Here is a 17,649-nt window from a genome sequence, read left to right on the forward strand (position 1 = left end):
CAGTGCTCTCCACTCTAATTCAAACCCCTCTTGTTAAGTCAGTCAGTCATTACACTGGCTAACAAGGGCCTACACTAATAGGACTAGGTCTAAAACGTTTGGTGTATGATAGTTCAGAGTGAACAATGGTATATTAATAGCCTATAGATGTTTAGAGACCCTCTCTAAAAATAATAGTTTCTTAATTAGTGTAAACTAAGACTAAATAATGGCAGAGCCCAAGTCGCTGTAGTTCACTGCACTGTCATACAAATACATTTAAGAGATCAGGCTTTCAAAGTAAAAAAAAAAAAGGCATTCACCAACAGTTGTCTATTTTAACCATAAGGATGCACACACTAGAAATGATGGTAGGTGATCTTTATCAGTAAGTATCAGTTAATGAGATAAGCCTGTCTGTCATCATCAGCTATTTTAAAAGTATTTGAGATACTCATAAAATTGGTTAATGGTGCACAAGAGATTAGGCTACCTTAAATCACTGAATTTATATAAATAATCAAATTAAGCTTTTCACAATTTCAGCTGAAAGAAGGCGATGATTAACATGTTATGTTGGGTTTGGTGAGTTAGGCTATTGTTTTTTATGCCCCTACAAATCAACGCCCTGTAAACAGTTAGCAAATCAGCACTGTCTGGTCTATAAGCCCTATGAGCAATGTTAATACATTATGATAACCAGCTTATTAGAAATAAATGTGTGGTTAACATTTCCATTGCAAAATGGCTATATTTCTATCTCTATCAGCAACTCCCAGTTTGTAATTTACTTGTTCTTCAATTTTCTGTGACTATTCTGTGCTTTATTGCCCTCTGCTGTTGCAAAGACCAATCGCCTACAAACAGATGCCCAAATTCATCAATCAGCCTAGTGGATTCATATAGACCTAATACCGTCATAGCCTATGTAGGCTATAGCATGTCGTGTAATGTTATAGGCTGAGATTTTTTTGAGGGAATTGCCATTTTTTTTCTCTATGCACATCGTTGGAATGCACCCTCTAAAAGTAGTGGGAGCCTAATATTATTGACTGTCCTGGATTGGAAAATAGCTGTAGCATTTATGACAGTCAGATGCAGCCAGGAGCATTATGTAATACATTATCATGTGACCACCATGCACAGTTGCATATTATTTATGGGAGACCGAGTCACAGCGTCAAAATGTATCTCTCTGTGTGAAGGAAGGGGGATTCGTGAAATATCTTGACGATTTTGTCATTAAGGGGAACTAGTATCTACATTAGGTCAGTTTTGGGAATGACACTGTTTCTAATTTCCAGTTGCGACTGTGAGTTGACAGGGGTGGAGCTAAACTGCTTCCCAACTCACCTTGCCTCGCGCAACATTCAGGTTAGCTGTAGATATTGGCAGGACGGTCGGTCGTAGTTGACATTTCATTTTAAAGAAATCTAGCTTGTTTGTTGAAACACTGAAAATCACATTTTGGTGATAGTGATCGTCTACCACTGAAGGGGGATCAGTTTGCCGCCTCAGCGTTGGATGTTTGAAGTGGAGAGCCTGAAATATATTTTGTACGGCAAACATATTTGAACTCGTCAGCAACAACAAGACATATTTTAATTGAAGCCGCGACAGATTGCCCTACTACTGTGGTGAGTTGTATTTCTCCAGTTTTGGAAAAATAGACAAGCCTACATGTCAATAAGCTTCATTTGGCTGTTGAATGTGGGATCTTATGCGCAAAGTTACTGTCATTTGCAGTCATTTGTTATGTTATGTATTGGCACAATACAAATTGCCTGTATCTTATCTGGTGTTTATAAGACGTTGTTACAGTAGCCATTGGCTACATTTAACAATTCACGTGTGTCTGCACGGTTTTTTAATATTTATTTTAAGAATCGTTAGCTTATTCTCTGATGTGATATGGAGTTGTGAGCGGGCGAGAGTGAAACATGCGTAATACAGTATACCCTACCTGTGAAAGAACACATTTAGTCAGAAACACTTGGTAATAAGTCATTTGTTGTATAAGAGAAGCGTAGAAGTTTTTTTATGTCATACGGTTTGTAGATTCATTCACCGTAGAACGAGTTGAACTCTCATGGTCTTCCAAACCCCTCTCACGGTCAACTCTTGCCAACCTTATTGCAGCCAGGTGGTTATCATTGCTTTGTGTAGGCTGTTTTAAGTACATTTTATGTAAATTAAGATTCCCTTACCTTGGTTTGTGTAATTCTGTTTGGGATATGAGCCTGTCACTGAACTTGTGCTTATTAGGCTTCTCTGAAGTTCTAAACGGTGGCTCCATGTGGATAAGTCAACTTCAAGTAGGCTATCATATTATCAAAATATGAAGCGCAATTCCAAGCGCAATTCCAAAATTGATGCAGCCCGTATCAAGTATCCAGAGGCCTTATAGTAGACATGGTTCATGTTAACTCTTGTTTCCTGCCCATTGTTCCTGTCCTAAGGGCATATTGTAGCTTAGGAGTTTTTGGTGTTGTGTGCCATTTCTCAAACTACCACACAGTAACAGTACAGTAAACATACAGTAAACTTATGCTATAGCCTATAAGAAAAGCTCCGACTTTTCCCCTGAGTTACAATACCATTATAATGATTGGAGGGAGAGGGGGCAGACATAGCTCTTTATGAATGGAGTTGTACTACAAGTATGAGTGTACCTGTGTGTTGCATTTCCATTTTCAATCACCGTATAAGGTTGACATTTAGTGCGATTTCAGCATTAAACTTGCATGTTTATGAAAAAGTAAACAAGATGATCGACTAAGAGATACGATACCCTCATAACTGTTCATTTACAATGCTCTGAGTGGGTGGAATATTAGCAGAACTGTGCCAGTTTCATCTGTTAACAAGCCATCTGTATTGGCTCTCAGATTGCTGTAGCCTACACAAATAACACCTTTCCTTTCCACCTTTCTCAGATCCTGGCATGTAGTTTCTTGAATACTGTTCACTTTTAAGTACTCTTCTAGTTTTGACCATTTCTGTTGTTGGCCACTTCTTTATAGAACAGACGAAGGATATTTAAATGCCTGTCTGGGGGACTGATGCATTCCAAAACATTCGGTTTTGTGAAATATCCGGTTCAACCTCTTTCGTTACCACACCTTTGACAAGCTTAGCAGATATCTAGTTTACTACATCGTCTGCTATGTGTATGAGGTAACTACAATAGTATGTGAGTATATTAGGATAACTATCTTGTAGACTTGGTTTTGAAGAACAGAGAGACCACACAGATGTGTTTGTAAAGAAGTCCCCTGTGCAATGCTCAGTTGCAGTCCATGCAAATTCATACAAAATTGATGAATGGTAGGGCACTGCCCAAAACCAAATATGTGCAGGTATTGCTGGCTCAGTTACAAGTCTCAGACGAAGAGAAACTGTAGTCGTTTATATGCTGTTTAGATCTGTGGTATGAAACTTGAGAGCTTCGCAGCCATCTTACACAGAGTTATATGCAACTGGACAGGACATTGGACTTTTATCCAGTGCCATGCAGGTGGCTGTCCAAGTTCTTTTTGACAGTCGATTAAAGATTGGCCGACTACTCCTAGCCACAGCGATGGCTTTGGTTCCCGTAGTTCCCATCATGCCGTGTGGCCCGGCTCACCTCTGCCGTGTCCCGTGTTTGGGATTAAATCCACCTTCAATGGCTTCCAAGCATTCCTCCTGGGAGCCGCTCTGGGGCCCGGGGCCTCGGCGAGCCGAAGGTGGCCAGGTTCTGTGGGAGAATTAGCTGGGATCACTCAATCCTGAAATAATGACCCACTCTAGTTCTGTCACTCATGTACAAACTCAGAAACAATCATTTCTTATCAGGTTTGTTTTCCTCTTCTCCTACATCTTGGAGCAGGGAGAACTGGAGCAGATGAGGTTAAGAGATGAGTATCTGTCCTCTTCAAAGGGCCGAGCTGGGCAGCCACAGCCTCCTCACGTGACCCGTTTAAACGGAGAGTATAACTGGAGAAGAGGCACAGAGATAACATATATATGCCATGGCCATTTTTCCTCCTCTCCCTCATCCTCCCTTTTGCTCTTTGTGTGCTTCCCCCCTCACTGTCATCTGTGCGCTTCACAGTCAGCCGTCTCCGTGCTGCTCATGCAGAGAGGAGTCCGTTTTATCTGCCTTCCGTGCGCTCAGACAGGCCTGCAGAGGAAGTGGTGATCGCTCAGATCTCTCCCACACGGGCGCTGATGCTGGCCGACTCCTTTGTGTGAGAGCCTGCGCTCTGGGCCGGCTCTTTGTAATCAAACGGAATCGCTAAGCAGTCTTTCATGTTTTGTCCCTCTGGCCGAGTGACATCAGAAAAAATCTCTATGATGTAGATAGTGTTGCTAGAGGTACAGAATAGTGAGTAACAAGGATCAAATGTTTTTTTGTGGTTGTTGTGTTTTCTACCATTTCTGGGGATGCCCTGTTTATACAGTCCTCATGGCAGCTCTCCTCACCCCTGCCAGTCTGGGGTGCAGAGCTGAGCTGAGCTGTCGTGCCCCCTGTGATGTGTAGGCTGGCAGCCAAGCACTAATGTCCACAAGCAGTCTGAACTCCGAGGCACCAGAAATAGTCGAGCTGGTTTAAACCCACGCTGCCCCTCTGTTACACCTTATTAGCGAGCAACTCCGCACCGCACTCGTAATCAGCTGTAAGAACAAAAACACCATCCGTCACCTGAGTGAGTGTTATCAGCTGCTGTTTGGATTGTGTGTGTCTCTCTGTGGCAGAGCCCCTCCTCCATCGTAAAGCGCCCTTATCAGAGCCTGGCAGAATGCTGCCCTCAATGTTGCCCTCCAATACAAAACACAGCTTTGAACAATTGTGCCCCGTCACCTGCAATCCCTCATTCTGATGTGTGTTTCCTGACCCTATAATACTCTGGTGCTAGAAGTCATCTGTAGCCCAGTATGGCAAATGAGATGACATATAAACATTTAAGATGGCATAGCAGATGAGGTGAGGTGATCTGACAATTGAGAGAAAATGGAACCAGATATTAGAATATTGGACTTAATTTTCTCTCACAGTGCAGGTAAGCCCAAAATGTATCATTGTATTTTGGGTGCCATAGAAACTGTGGATATCCATTTATATTTGTACTCAGCGACCTCGTGTGAGGTGTGGGGAGTGTGTGATGTTGTCATGTGTTTCCATGGCCTCTGGAGAGTTGGGTCTCACTCTCCCGCATGTTTACACTTCCTTGGTTACCGGTGGCAGAACCCCCTCTGGGTAAGGCCTGCTCTGGTAGGCTGCTATCAGGCCTCTAGCTGCGCTGCTCTGTTTGAACATGTAAATGAACCTGCTTGTGGGTGAGCACATACTGCATGGCGCACATGGCCCAGGGGAGAGTCACGTGTCCGGCACGGCCTTCACAAACAGGTGCTGATTCCCGCACAGAGTCAGCATGCAGTCCACCAGGCCCAGTTAATCATACGTTATTACAGCAGCTCTCTGATAACTGATGTTGGCCAAGGTCGACAGCGCCCATGCAGACCGGTTATTGACACTTTATTATGGATATTTCTAGTCCTCTGACATCAATTTACATTCACGATATCAATTGACATTGTAAAATGATAACACAAAAATAATATGCTTGGACAATGTGGATTAAGTAATTTAGCCTAAATGTACATGACAAAAAGAACTTGAAGAACTGGAATCCCAACCTGAAGCAACACTATACTGTAGCTGTAGCACGGCCCCTTGGTGTTGGTGAGGGGCAGTGGATCTGAGGAGGGTTGTGACCCCCGCTGGACTCTGCTGTGTGGGAGTGAGCGGCTGTGAGTCACCGTGCTGTCTCTCTCTCTCTCTCTCTCTCTCTCTCTCTCTCTGTTACTGGCCCCGTGCTGCACCAGGCTATTAATAGTGAGTGGTAATCTGGCCTCCTCGCTCCCACCTGTAAATATTTCAGCAGAGTCTGTCACGTCTGTGGCCCCTGTCTCCTTGGACACCTGGACCTGTACATCTCCCCTGCGTCGTCATCGCTTCATCAAGTCTCTCTCTCTGTCTCTCTCTTTCTCTCTCTCTCTCTCTCTCTCTCTCTCTCTCTCTCTCTCTCTCTCTCTCTCTCTCTCTCTCTCTGGCAGCACTTGTATGAGTAATGTCGACATTATGTGGAAATTGAAAGACTAACATCAATGCAATTGTCCTGAGGAGGATTTTACGAGTGATTTTATTTATTTCAGTTGAGATTACTGCTATCATTGTCGGCCAATATCCAGGGACGGGGTCAAAGTGTTCTCATGTCTGGAAGAACGTTGCAATGCATTTCACTCGAGGCACGTCGCTTGAAAATCTAATGGTAACTTCAAAAGAGAAGTGCTCCCAGTCAGTCCCGAGAGAGAGAAGCCGAGAGCTTCTAGCATGAGCTAGTGATAGAACCAGTACTCAATGTGCTGAGTGGGCAAAGTGCAGGACAGGTGCAGATCTGTGGTATGTGCTCAGCTGGTGCCAGCAGCACAAGTTGCAACAGCAGCCCCAGCCCCAGCTCCAGCTCCAGTGCAGGTAGGTGTGGTTGTGAGTGAGTGAGTGAGTGAGACCGGCCTCGCCCTTCTGTGTGAAACCTCCAGGGAGAAAATCTCGCACTGGGTGTGGAGCAGAAATGGGTGTGGTATCACACACACACACACACACACACACACACACACACACACACACACACATATGTACACATTCAGTCTTTCCCGGTGACATTATCTCCTTACTAAGCCTCTCTCCTATATTGTTCCACCTTTGAAGCTCCCTGTGTGTGCTCCTCGGTGTGCAGGATCTATAGGACGGGTCACATGAGCTCCGTGCTGCAGGCCAGAGGGATGTGAACAGCTGCTCTACTCCGGTGCTGAAGCTCCACAGTGTTCTCTGGCGTGGCCCTGGTACCTGTGGCCCCCTGTTTGAAATGGCCACGTCTCTGGCCTTTATGTTGTAAGCCAGCGAGAGTGACATGTGGGATTGAGTTTCACTGGAACTTGATAGGCTTGTGATGATTTCACACGTCATTGTTAGATGCCTGCAAAACTGGACGAGTGCCAATAATGATATGATCACTGAAACTATTCATCAGAAGATTTGAAAGTACCGCGTTTATGTAATTGTTTTTATTTCTGTCTGGGACTTGCTGTACACTGTTTTTGTTCTCTGTACTTTTGTCAGAGCTTTACTAATTTGCGTTGAGTGATTTACTGTGTAGGTCAGCTTGTGTGCTGAAATGTGACAGTTGACAGCCTTTAAACATGGATCAGGCCCACACTGATGCATGGGGAGTGTACCTATGTTCCCCAGGTCCTATGTTCCCCGGGTCCTATGTTCCCCGGGTCCTATGTTCCCCACTTTGTATGGGACCGGGGAACATAGGACCCTTTTTTTCTTAAATTTTGAAAAGGGTTCTAATATGTTCCCTGCTTTTCCAAAAAAAAAGGGCCATATTCCCCGGTATGTATTGCGACCGGGGAACATAGGACCCTTTTTGGAAAAACTGGGGAACATAGGACCCGGGGAACATAGGGATGACCCAGGCCCACACTGATGCATGCTATAGAGTAGCTCTATGAGATGATGATGATGAGTCAGGGAGTTTTCTCCTCACCTGACGTAGCTTAGCTTAGCTTAGCAGCCGCAGCAGCAGAGCGTATCACAGGGTCAGTGCTGTGTCAGGCTGAGGTCGCTCTGAGCTTATGTGCTCGTCATGTCTCTGCTGTCTTCGCTCTGTTTCCATGCCACACACAACACACTACTGTACTGTACTACTGTACCAAGGACACAGGCGGCAGTGAAATATTTAAAGGCAGAGTGCTGCGTAGCTTAGCCACTTGGTCTCACCCTTGACTTAGCATGTGATGTTTCTGTGAAGTGGACATTTTTAAAGCAGTCAGCGCTCCAATGCTCTCTCCCCCTCTCTCTCTCTCTCTCCCTCTCTCTTTCTCTCTCTCTCTCTCTCACACTCTCTCTCTCTCTCTCTCTCCCTCCCTCTCTCTCTCTCTCTCCCTCTCTCTTTCTCTCTCTCTCTCTCTCCCTCCCTCCCTCCCTCTCTCTCTCTCTCTCTCTCTCTCTCTCTCTCTCTCTCCCTCCCTCCCTATCTGTTTCTCTTTTTCTCTCTCCATCTTACTCACTCGGTGGCCTCTTATGTCATACAAAGCACTCTGCAGTACCCTGCCACATGCCTGAAATGAGTTTGCCCATTCAGTGAGGAATGTGCCAGCCTTCCTGACCTCTCCCCTTTCACGTGCGCACACACACACACACACACACATGTTCCATAGGAATCTACAGCACAATGCAGTATGTTGTATGAGTGTACACTGCTCAATGCGTGTGTGTGTGTGTGTGTGTGTGTGAGAGAGAGAGAGAGAGAGAGAAAGGGAGAGAGGAGAGAGAGAGAGAGAGAGAGAGACTAATTAGGAGACATAGCTCTGGTAGTTGCTGAAGAGGAGTCTGTAGATGACTGAGGTTTCTCCATAGGGGTCCTTTTAACTCTAGAACAGAAGACTTGATCTCTCCCTTAGAAAGCTTTTGGTATTTTCGAAGGGAGAAAAGTATCTTGATCAGTGGAGTCTTCAGAGTATTCTCTCTCTCTAATGTTCCTGTTTACATGTTGACTCTGTGCAGTGAGCAGCATTCCGGCGTTCCTGTTTGTGTTTGGGTGTGTGCGTGTGCGTCTGACTGGGAGCTCACACCAGGGAGCTTATACACTTCACTTCTGAAGGAAGTTTGTTTACCCACTTGTTTTTGTGACTCCTCTCATGTTTGAACGTAACCGTCTCAAGATCATCTCTGTGTGCGAGACAAACGATCTTAATGAACATAATCACCTAATTTGATAATTACAGGTAAGTGGAGTGAGCAGGCTGCTTGTGATACAGATCCGTTGATAAGGAGGTCCCTAGCGTGCGCTCCCCATGCACACACAAACAGAACACACACACACAAACGTGCCCGCCAGCGCAAAAACACACACTGGTGCACGGGCGGCGCTTGAGAGTCTGTGTAATCTGTGGGCTTCCTCCTGCTCCGAGGCGGGCGTTTGGCGAGCGGCGCGGCTGGCCTAGTTCAGCTGTGTGTTCAGCATGCCTGCCCCGCCGGGCTATTTTGAGGATGTGGAGCATGGTCTCCTCTCCGCTGCCGCGTCTCCTGTCCTCTCTCTGTGTCTGTCCCTCCCCAGGGACACGGCCGTGCCCCCCCCCCCCCCCCCCCCACCAGCACCAGCAGCTGCTGCAGTACGAGATGAACACACCTTTCATCTGGGTCACAGCGCGCACACACACACAATGGACTGCTTTAGACCAATCAGATCCAGAGGGTGCTGGATTAGCCCCTCATGCACCCGTAACGTAATCATGACATGAACTTTCTCTGTGTAGTACAGTGCTGTAGAACTGAGACTCTAGCGCCTCACCCGTAACGTAACCATGACATGAACTTTCTCTGTGTAGTACAGTGCTGTAGAACTGAGACTCTAGTCGTGCCTCAGTCCTGTACAGTAAAAGATGAATAGGCTCCTATCGTCATCATTATTGTTTGTTGACATGAACTTTCTCTGTGTAGTACAGTGCTGTAGAACTGAGACTCTAGTAGTGCCTCAGTCCTGTACAGTAAAAGATGAATAGGCTCCTGTCGTCATCATTATTGTTTGTTGACCTTGGAATCCGTAAGTTGGGAAACTGACCCCACCTTGAGAGGTATGCACGCCACGGTTGTTTCAAAGGGAGGGGGTGCAGCTCAATATATTAACCCCAGGTCTTGTTCTCCAGCGGTCAGTGTGCAGGGAGGGGCCCGGCATACCACACACACACACACACACACACACACACACACACACACACACACACTCTAATTGAGTGAAGCATATGATCCTGGCCTCCCTGGCCATGGCAGCGCTGCTGAAGCGCAGATGGGGGCCGATCCGACCCGCTGCTGCGTACTGTACTGTAGACGGGCTGGACTTAATCAGAACTGAGGAGTGGCTGTAATCCCTCACGCCTTTGTGTGGCTGACCCCATAACCACACACTCCGTCTGCCCGGGAAATCTGTCTGATATAGCCTTAAACAGACAGATTAGCGCAGAATTAAGCGTACACAAGGCACCGACAACCAAACTCAGGCCAACTATATTCCACTGATCTGGGTCATACAAATATCACTGACTGTAGATTATTGAAAAACAGTCAACACTTCAGAGCAAATGCTGTTGCGCAAATACATTCTAATTAGCAATAACAAGTAATGCATAAAGATTACAGTCTTCCATTGTGTATCCCAGAGAGCTCATGTGTAAACATGTCATGTCTAGGTGGCGAAATGGCTTGTCTCTGGCATCAGTGTGCATGGTGTGGAGGTTTGTCACCCTCCACTCCCCCCCCTTCCCCCCTCCTCTCTGCCTCTCCTGTGGGCTGTGGGTGCAGCTGGACCCCCTGGGTGGGGCAGGTCTAGCCCTTGGAGGTCCAGCCACAGCACTTTACGAGCCATCTGGGGGGCTTTGGGCTGAGTGGCGGGCGGCTGCTTAAAAGACAAGGGCAGTGGAGACGGGCAGTGTGTGTGTGTGTGTCCGTCCAACAAGGGGCCAGGAGACGGGCAGTGTGTGTGTGTGTGTGTGTGTGTGTGTGTGTGTGTGTGTGTCCAACAGTTTCCATGACTGGGAGGAGCGCTGCTGTAGAGCCGGCGTGTCCCCTCGGCTGCTGTATGGGTGGGATGCTGGGAGGAACAGATGACACAGTGGGGGATGATGAGATGGGTTTTCATGAGTGAATGAAGTTGTCGGTTTGGTTGATAATGGCTGTTTGTCCTCACAGTATGGGGCCCTGGCTTGCTAGTTCAGTTGAGGGCCATTGTCTCATGCTGCCCGTGGTGGGCTGACGGCGGTGTCTGGTGGCTGGGAGGAAGAGGGAGGAAGAGGGAGGAAGAGGGAGGAAGAGGGTTTCTCTCCTGTCATTTCTCGCTCAGTTCTCTGTGTCATGCTTTCTGTTTCCCATCCATGTCCTGTACTGTATCCCTCGTTTTCCACTCCATGCGTGTATTCAAAATCGCTTGGTCATACTCATTCATCAGTCACTTCCTCTCTCTATCCCTCTCTATCTCACACACACACACACACACACACACACACACACACACATACACATTCCTCCTATTCCTCCTATTCCTCCTCCTCCTCCTTCTCCTCTCATCCTCCTCCCCCTCCCTCCTCAAACCACAGCATGTTCAGAGCAGCTCCACTCCGCCGTGCTGAAGCACACCACGACAGTCTCTCCCTGAGTCTTCCTCTCGTCCCTACTCCCTAGCATGCATGAGTTGGTTCTGAGTCTTCCTCTCGTCCCTACTCCCTAGCATGCATGAGTTGGTTCTGAGGCATCCAGAACATTCTGCCCTGGCTTTAGAAACTACACATCACAAACAACAGGCAGTTATGGTCCTAGAGAGGTAGGTGGAATTCTAATAATGTGTGGAGTGTGTGTGTGTGTGTGTATGTGTGTGTGTGTGTGTGTGTGTGTGTGTGTGTGGAGCACCAACTCTGCATTCTTGAGTAGTCCTCCCTGTGTGTGCTCTCTGAGATCTAAGCAGAAACAGATGGGATTTACTCTGATATTCAAACTATTTCTCCACTGCTTTGTCAGGGTCTGAGTTTTATAGGGTGGGTGGGTAGCTGTACACCCCGTCCTTTGAAAGTAACCTAGAGCTTCTTTTTTAAAAAAGTGTCAGAGTGCTGATTGGCTATTCACACGAATACGAAGTAGCTGATTGGTAGTTTTGTGTTGTCCGAAACGACATAATTGTCAGTTGACCCCCTGTTGTGTGTGCCTTGCACTGACACAGAGGTCAGGGATTTAAAGGAAAACACCCGAGTAATGAGTCAAAAGAGTGACTCCAACTCTGTGGAGTGCATTCAAACAACAGGCATTTCCTATGGAAATTTCCATCACTGTTTGAGATGTTGCATTTAGTTAGAAACCATAGTCCCACAGGGCTTCTCTGTTGGTGTTGTCTGCTCATGTCAAAACTGCTGTAGTAGAGCAATGCGTCATTCTAATAATAACAGACGCCATGCAGTGTCCTACAAGGGAAGGGTATCTGGCAGAAAGGACTATCTGCATTTCCTTAAGTTATTTACACCACACAGCAGATATGAGTATGGGAACGGCTGCCTGGGACATGGCGGCTTTTGTTTACTGTATACAGTCATATCTGGTCGCCGACATGCTGGACCCTCTAGCAAGGAAATAACAAGGAAGCCCTCTTAGTGGAGTTCACTGAGGCCACACCGCAGTGTGAGCACATCAGCGTGCTGCTCCCAGGTTTACGGAATGTCTTACTGTATGCCTTTGATTTCTCATGCTGAGATCTCAGGTTTACGGAATGTCTTACTGTATGCCTTTGATTTCTCATGCTGAGATCTCAGGTGTACGGAATGTCTTACTGTATGCCTTTGATTTCTCATGCTGAGATCTCAGGTGTACGGAATGTCTTACTGTATGCCTTTGATTTCTCATGCTGAGATCTCAGGTGTACGGAATGACTTACTGTATGCCTTTGATTTCTCATGCTGAGATCTCAGGAGGCTGTTGACATCACAGAGGGACCCACATGGTGTGCAACGCTTCTGTATTCACAACCTGCCAAAACAAATCACTCTGAAGCTGTCGACTAATTAGACTGAACACTACCTATTCACACCCAGCTGTCTTTGCATCTGGCCTAGACTTTCACTGTATCCTCTGAAAAGTTTCTGAGGCAACACTGGATTGGCTGCCGCCTGGTTGAGGCATTCCAACACCCTGTGGACTGGAACACTCTGTGAGCTGTCTTTGGCCAGCTTGGCTACGGTCTGGCCCTCTCGCTCGGCATTGTGGTCTTGTGGAGGACCGGCCTTTCCCTCCCCGGGGAGCTGGGCTGTCTGCTCTATCTCTGCTGGCTCGTTAGTTTCACGGCCAGCGCGTGAGGCCGTGGAGGCAGACGAGAGGGCGGCCGGCTCCTGGGCTGGGTTGGAGGCGAGCGTCCGAGGTTTGACACTCCCTGGGGCTCTCTGGTGTTTGTGGTTGTGGCATGGAAGGCCTGTTCTCAAACATGCCAGAAAACTTGAGATGGTTTGGAATGGATATACATGATCGACATGGTTCATCTGTAGACAAAAGGTCAGGGAGAAACCTCTATTATCTTCTGTCTTTTTTTTTCTGTAAGAAGTGGTAGTTCATTTGAGTTGGCAGTGAATGAGCATTCATGTTCATTTAGTCTTGAATAAACTGAAAGCCATTCATACTGGATCTGTCTTCTTAATTCATGCATACACAGTACGACTCAAGTTCTTTCCTGGCAGTTGTCTTCGTACAGTTGGACTGTTATCATGGCTGATACGCTACCGAATGCAGTACTGTGGAGCATAAATATATATATATATATGTTCCATTCCATAGGCTGAGGTATTCTGTACATTAGTGAGTGTGTGGGTGTTTGGCTGTTATGTATAACTTACTCTCTGGCATGCTCTTCCACAGGCCCTCAGGGCTCGAGTGCATCAGCGCAGTTGCCATGGCTCCCATCGCTCAGTGAGGACCACCTCTGCCTCCCACACTATGGTCTAAACCCACACAGCGCGGGCACCAGCATCATGATGGCCTCCGTGGTTGCCAATGGGAACCAAGGCAGCCAGTCGCTGGTCCTGAAGGGGGTGGACCCAGAGACATGCATGATCGTCTTCAAGAATCACTGGGCGCAGGTGAGAGCACTTTAGCATCACTACACAGTGAAGAGTGGCTGAAGAGTCACTGGAAGCAATCATTCATATGCCATAGACTGAATGAACGCAACAGTTTGAGATCATGTCATCGTTATAATATCTTTGCTGAAGTAGTCATTTCTATTGATCTTAGTGGAGGCTCTGAAAACCAGTGCTTATTACTCCAGCAAACAAGACATTCATGCCTAGTTTAGCCTGCCAATTAATCACTAAGCTGCTCATAGATTTGAATCAGGTGTGCGTGTGTGAGGCCAGGACAAAGCGTGCGGGGCAGGGGCTGCATCACCGTACGCTTGACCGCTCAAAGAGTCTGTGCTACGACGGGCATTAGAAGGTCCAGCACCCATCTCGTCTGTCGATACACTCATGAGCCCATTTACCACGTTGTGAGTATGGATGTGTGTGTGTGTGGGGTGGGGTGAGGTGTGTGTGTGGGGGGGGTGGGGGGTGTTAAAACCCTCCCTGGACTCGTGCCATGCCTGCTCCGTCTCCTCTGTGGCGGTTGGCAGCGCGCTGCGGCAGCTCTCTCCTCACACAGCAGCTGCCCTGAGAGCTCTGTGGGCGCCCAGTGCCCCCTAACACAACGGGCTTTGTTTGTGTACAGGAGAGAGCGGGCCGCCAAGCCTGAAATTAGACTCCTGACTGAGTGACTGAGAGTGGTGAGTAGCGTAGCCAATTGAAAACAAATCAGCCTGACAGCACAAATATGCGCAAGCCGGGGAGGTGGAGGTAGACTACAAATAAGGTTAATGCCACATTACTGCGAGGATGAGCAAAACAGCAAGGGAAAGTGGGAGAATCTATTCGGCCCAGGCAATAGCAAATATGTTTCAGTTCTTTCAATTGTTTCTGTTCTAAAGTAAGTCAGTTATAAAATAAGTGTAAACTACAGCAGTGTCATTCTGTAAATGCTCAAGATTAGTGGTGGGGGAAAAAATCGATTCTGTTCAGTATCGCGATATTTTGTGCACACAATTAAATCGATACTTGTAGCTCAAAGTATCGCAATACTTAATTATATAATTTAATTATCCATTTTACTTTTATTTGAGTCGATTTTACTCAGGGTTTACTCTGATCACATTAAATGAGCTTATTATGCTTATAAGGGGGGCACGTGTTGTGGTGTTTCATTGTGCATTCAACAGCAATAATAAATGAAAATGGCTTCACAATCACAACCTGTTATACACGACACTCTACACTACTTTCACATCGAAAAAGGTGGGTGTATTTTGGTTTTCAACAAAAAGTGAATAGTAAGGACCTTGACATGCACCATGCCATTGCAAAGTGAGTTGAACAGTGTTATTTTCCTAATTTTTTGTAATGACTTAGAATAATATGAGAGACATGAATAGCAATATATCGCAAAATCGAATTGCAATACTTGGTGTATCGCAATATGTTAAGAATCGCAATATTATCGAATTGTGGCCCAAATATCGCAATAGTATCGAATCTTAATTTTTTTGCCAATTCCCACCCCTACTCAAGATTGTACTCAATGCACACGCATAAACCTGTGTTTCAAATCAATTCACTGGAATGCTCGGCGAGTTGTGGTAACCAGTGTACACACCCGAGTCAGTGGGACGTCATGTGAGTGCATTATGTAACCCCTCCGCTCAATCACATTCACTCACATGGGGCCTGAGCAGAGAACATCAATACTCCCACCTATGGAGCCCTGTGAGCACACACGCTTGTGTAACTCTCCACTTGCACTCGGCTGTGCGCTTATGAGTAGTTTGGGGTCATCCGTGGCCCTGGCCCGACTTCCAGCGCACCGCGCACGCCTCGTCTGTAATGATGGAAGTGGCCTGAGCTGGGAGGAAATAACCTTCAGCTCACGGCGATGGGACTGATGGAGCATCAGCGTCCTTATCTGGGCTGGCTCTCGGCCTCTTCCTGGTCTGTCTGTCCGCTGGTTGACACGTTCTAATCGGTCACCTGAATGATTGTCGCTGTAGATGGCCATTGCCATGGTAGCAGACCATGGCTTAGACACTGGCCTTATTGTTTGCGGTTCCCTACTTCCTTTGTTGCCCTAGCTCCAGATTTAGAATGATCTGTGTCACCGGAGTCTGGACACTGGGATAGTGTCAGGACAGCGGGAGTAGCAGTCATATTGTACACTCCGACAAAGTACACATTTGGTTACGAGCAGACACTTATAGAAAGGTCATATTTTCAGATGCAAATTAGGATTCTGGCAAACATGTTGCGGTTAACTTTTGGCAGTGTTGCAGAAATGTTATATGCAAATTAGGTTTGTTACCAGAAGTTCACTGGAAGTGTGGTGACTAATCACTGGCGAACATTAGTGACAAACTTCTCATTCTCATCTCATTTCTGTCTTCTGCTCATTTCAGATGAATTAAATGTTCAGTTCCATCTAGAGAACAGTTTTCCAGTATGTCTAGTGCATCATTATGTCATTTGTAATGACTAACTAAAGCTTTTTGTTCAGTTTGGGTTTTTATATCTTGAAACTGTGCTCTCTCTGTCTGTGTTGTCCTCATGAGGTTTTAGTAGTCCACTGTGACCTGTATGTGGACTACTAATAGGCCAGTCAATCTAGCTCAAAAAAGGGCCAAAGCTTAAACTAATTGCAATAGTAATGGTTCATACTTTTTATTGATCCTTAAACCCTCCTGCATCACATATTAAAAATCTATATGTGTGGACTACTAAAGTCATCTTGATGAGTGTGCAGTAATGCTAACAGTAATGTAGTATGCTAACAGTATGCTAGTAATGCTAACAGCAGCCCTGCTGTCCTCTCTCTGCTCAGGTGGTGAAGATCTTGGAGAAGCATGACCCGCTGCGCAGTGGTGGAGGTGGCGGAGGCGGCATCTCGGCGCTGCGTGGCAGTGGTGGGGGTGGCATCTCGGCGTTGCGTGGCAGTGGGGGTGGCATCTCGGCGCTGCGTGGCAGTGGAGGTGGCATATCGGCGTTGCGCGGCGGCGGAGGTGGCGGCTCGTCGGCGCTGGCAGGGCTGGGCGGGGGGGTCGGGGGCCTGGGGGGGCTACGCTTCGGGCCCATCCCGGGCGACGAGGCGAGCGCGGTGCAGAACTACGTGGAGCACATGCTCTTCCTGCTGATGGAGGAGGAGAGCGGGCAGGAGGGCGCCATGGGCCCCATCCTGGAGTTCGTGGTGATGGAGAACGTGATGGAGCGCCTGTTCCTGTGGAGCCTGCGGCGCGAGTTCACCGACGACATGAAGCTGGAGCAGCTGAAGATGTACGAGATGCTGGTGGGCCAGGCACGCCAGCCGCTGCTGCACCACAAGCCCGTGCTGCGGCCGCTCATGATGCTGCTGTCGGCGTGCTCGTCGCCGGGGCCCGCCTCCTCCTCTTCCTCCTCTTCCTCCTCCTCCTCCTCCTCCTCGCTGGCCGTGGAGGCCGAGCTGGTGCTGCTGCTGCATCAGCTGTGCTGCGTGCTGGCCAAGGACCCGTCCGTGCTGGAGCTCTTCTTCCACACCAGCGAGGACCAGGGCGCCGCCAACTTCCTCATCTTCTCGCTGCTCATCCCCTTCATCCACCGCGAGGGCTCCGTGGGGCAGCAGGCCCGCGACGCGCTGCTGCTCATCATGGCGCTGTCCGCCGAGAACCACGTGGTGGCCAAGCACATCGCCGAGAACACCTACTTCTGCCCGGTAACACCGCCAGCACTACCGCCACCTACAGCTGTGGAGATCTCTCCTTCTTAGCTCTCATTTCTCACTCTCTGTCTCTCTCTCTATCTCTATCTCTCTCTCTGTCTCTCCTTCTCTCCACTGCATTCTTAGACTGTATCGTAGTCTGTTTAAGTCTGTGTTATTATGTTGATATATGTTGAACTTACTGAAAAAGTATATAGAGATTTTTTATGAGCAACATTTGCCATGTGGTTTTGAAAAATGAGAATTTTATGAAAAATGAGAATAGA

General features: G+C 47.4%; 1 protein-coding gene across 1 annotated transcript in view; it reads left to right on the forward strand.

Moving 5' to 3' along the window:
• The first annotated feature begins 1,185 nt into the window (after positions 1-1,185).
• Positions 1,186-17,649, forward strand: part of fhip1aa (FHF complex subunit HOOK interacting protein 1Aa) — a 29,105-nt gene continuing 12,641 nt past the window's right edge. Inside the window, exons 1-4 of the mRNA XM_062552858.1 lie at positions 1,186-1,616; positions 11,313-11,405; positions 13,475-13,695; positions 16,514-17,377. Coding sequence (XP_062408842.1) covers positions 13,588-13,695; positions 16,514-17,377 — 972 coding nt within the window. The 5' untranslated portion in view covers positions 1,186-1,616; positions 11,313-11,405; positions 13,475-13,587. The remainder of the gene's footprint in view (positions 1,617-11,312; positions 11,406-13,474; positions 13,696-16,513; positions 17,378-17,649) is intronic.

This window comes from Sardina pilchardus, chromosome 2 (genome assembly GCF_963854185.1).
Source record: "Sardina pilchardus chromosome 2, fSarPil1.1, whole genome shotgun sequence".
Lineage (NCBI taxonomy): Eukaryota > Metazoa > Chordata > Actinopteri > Clupeiformes > Clupeidae > Sardina > Sardina pilchardus.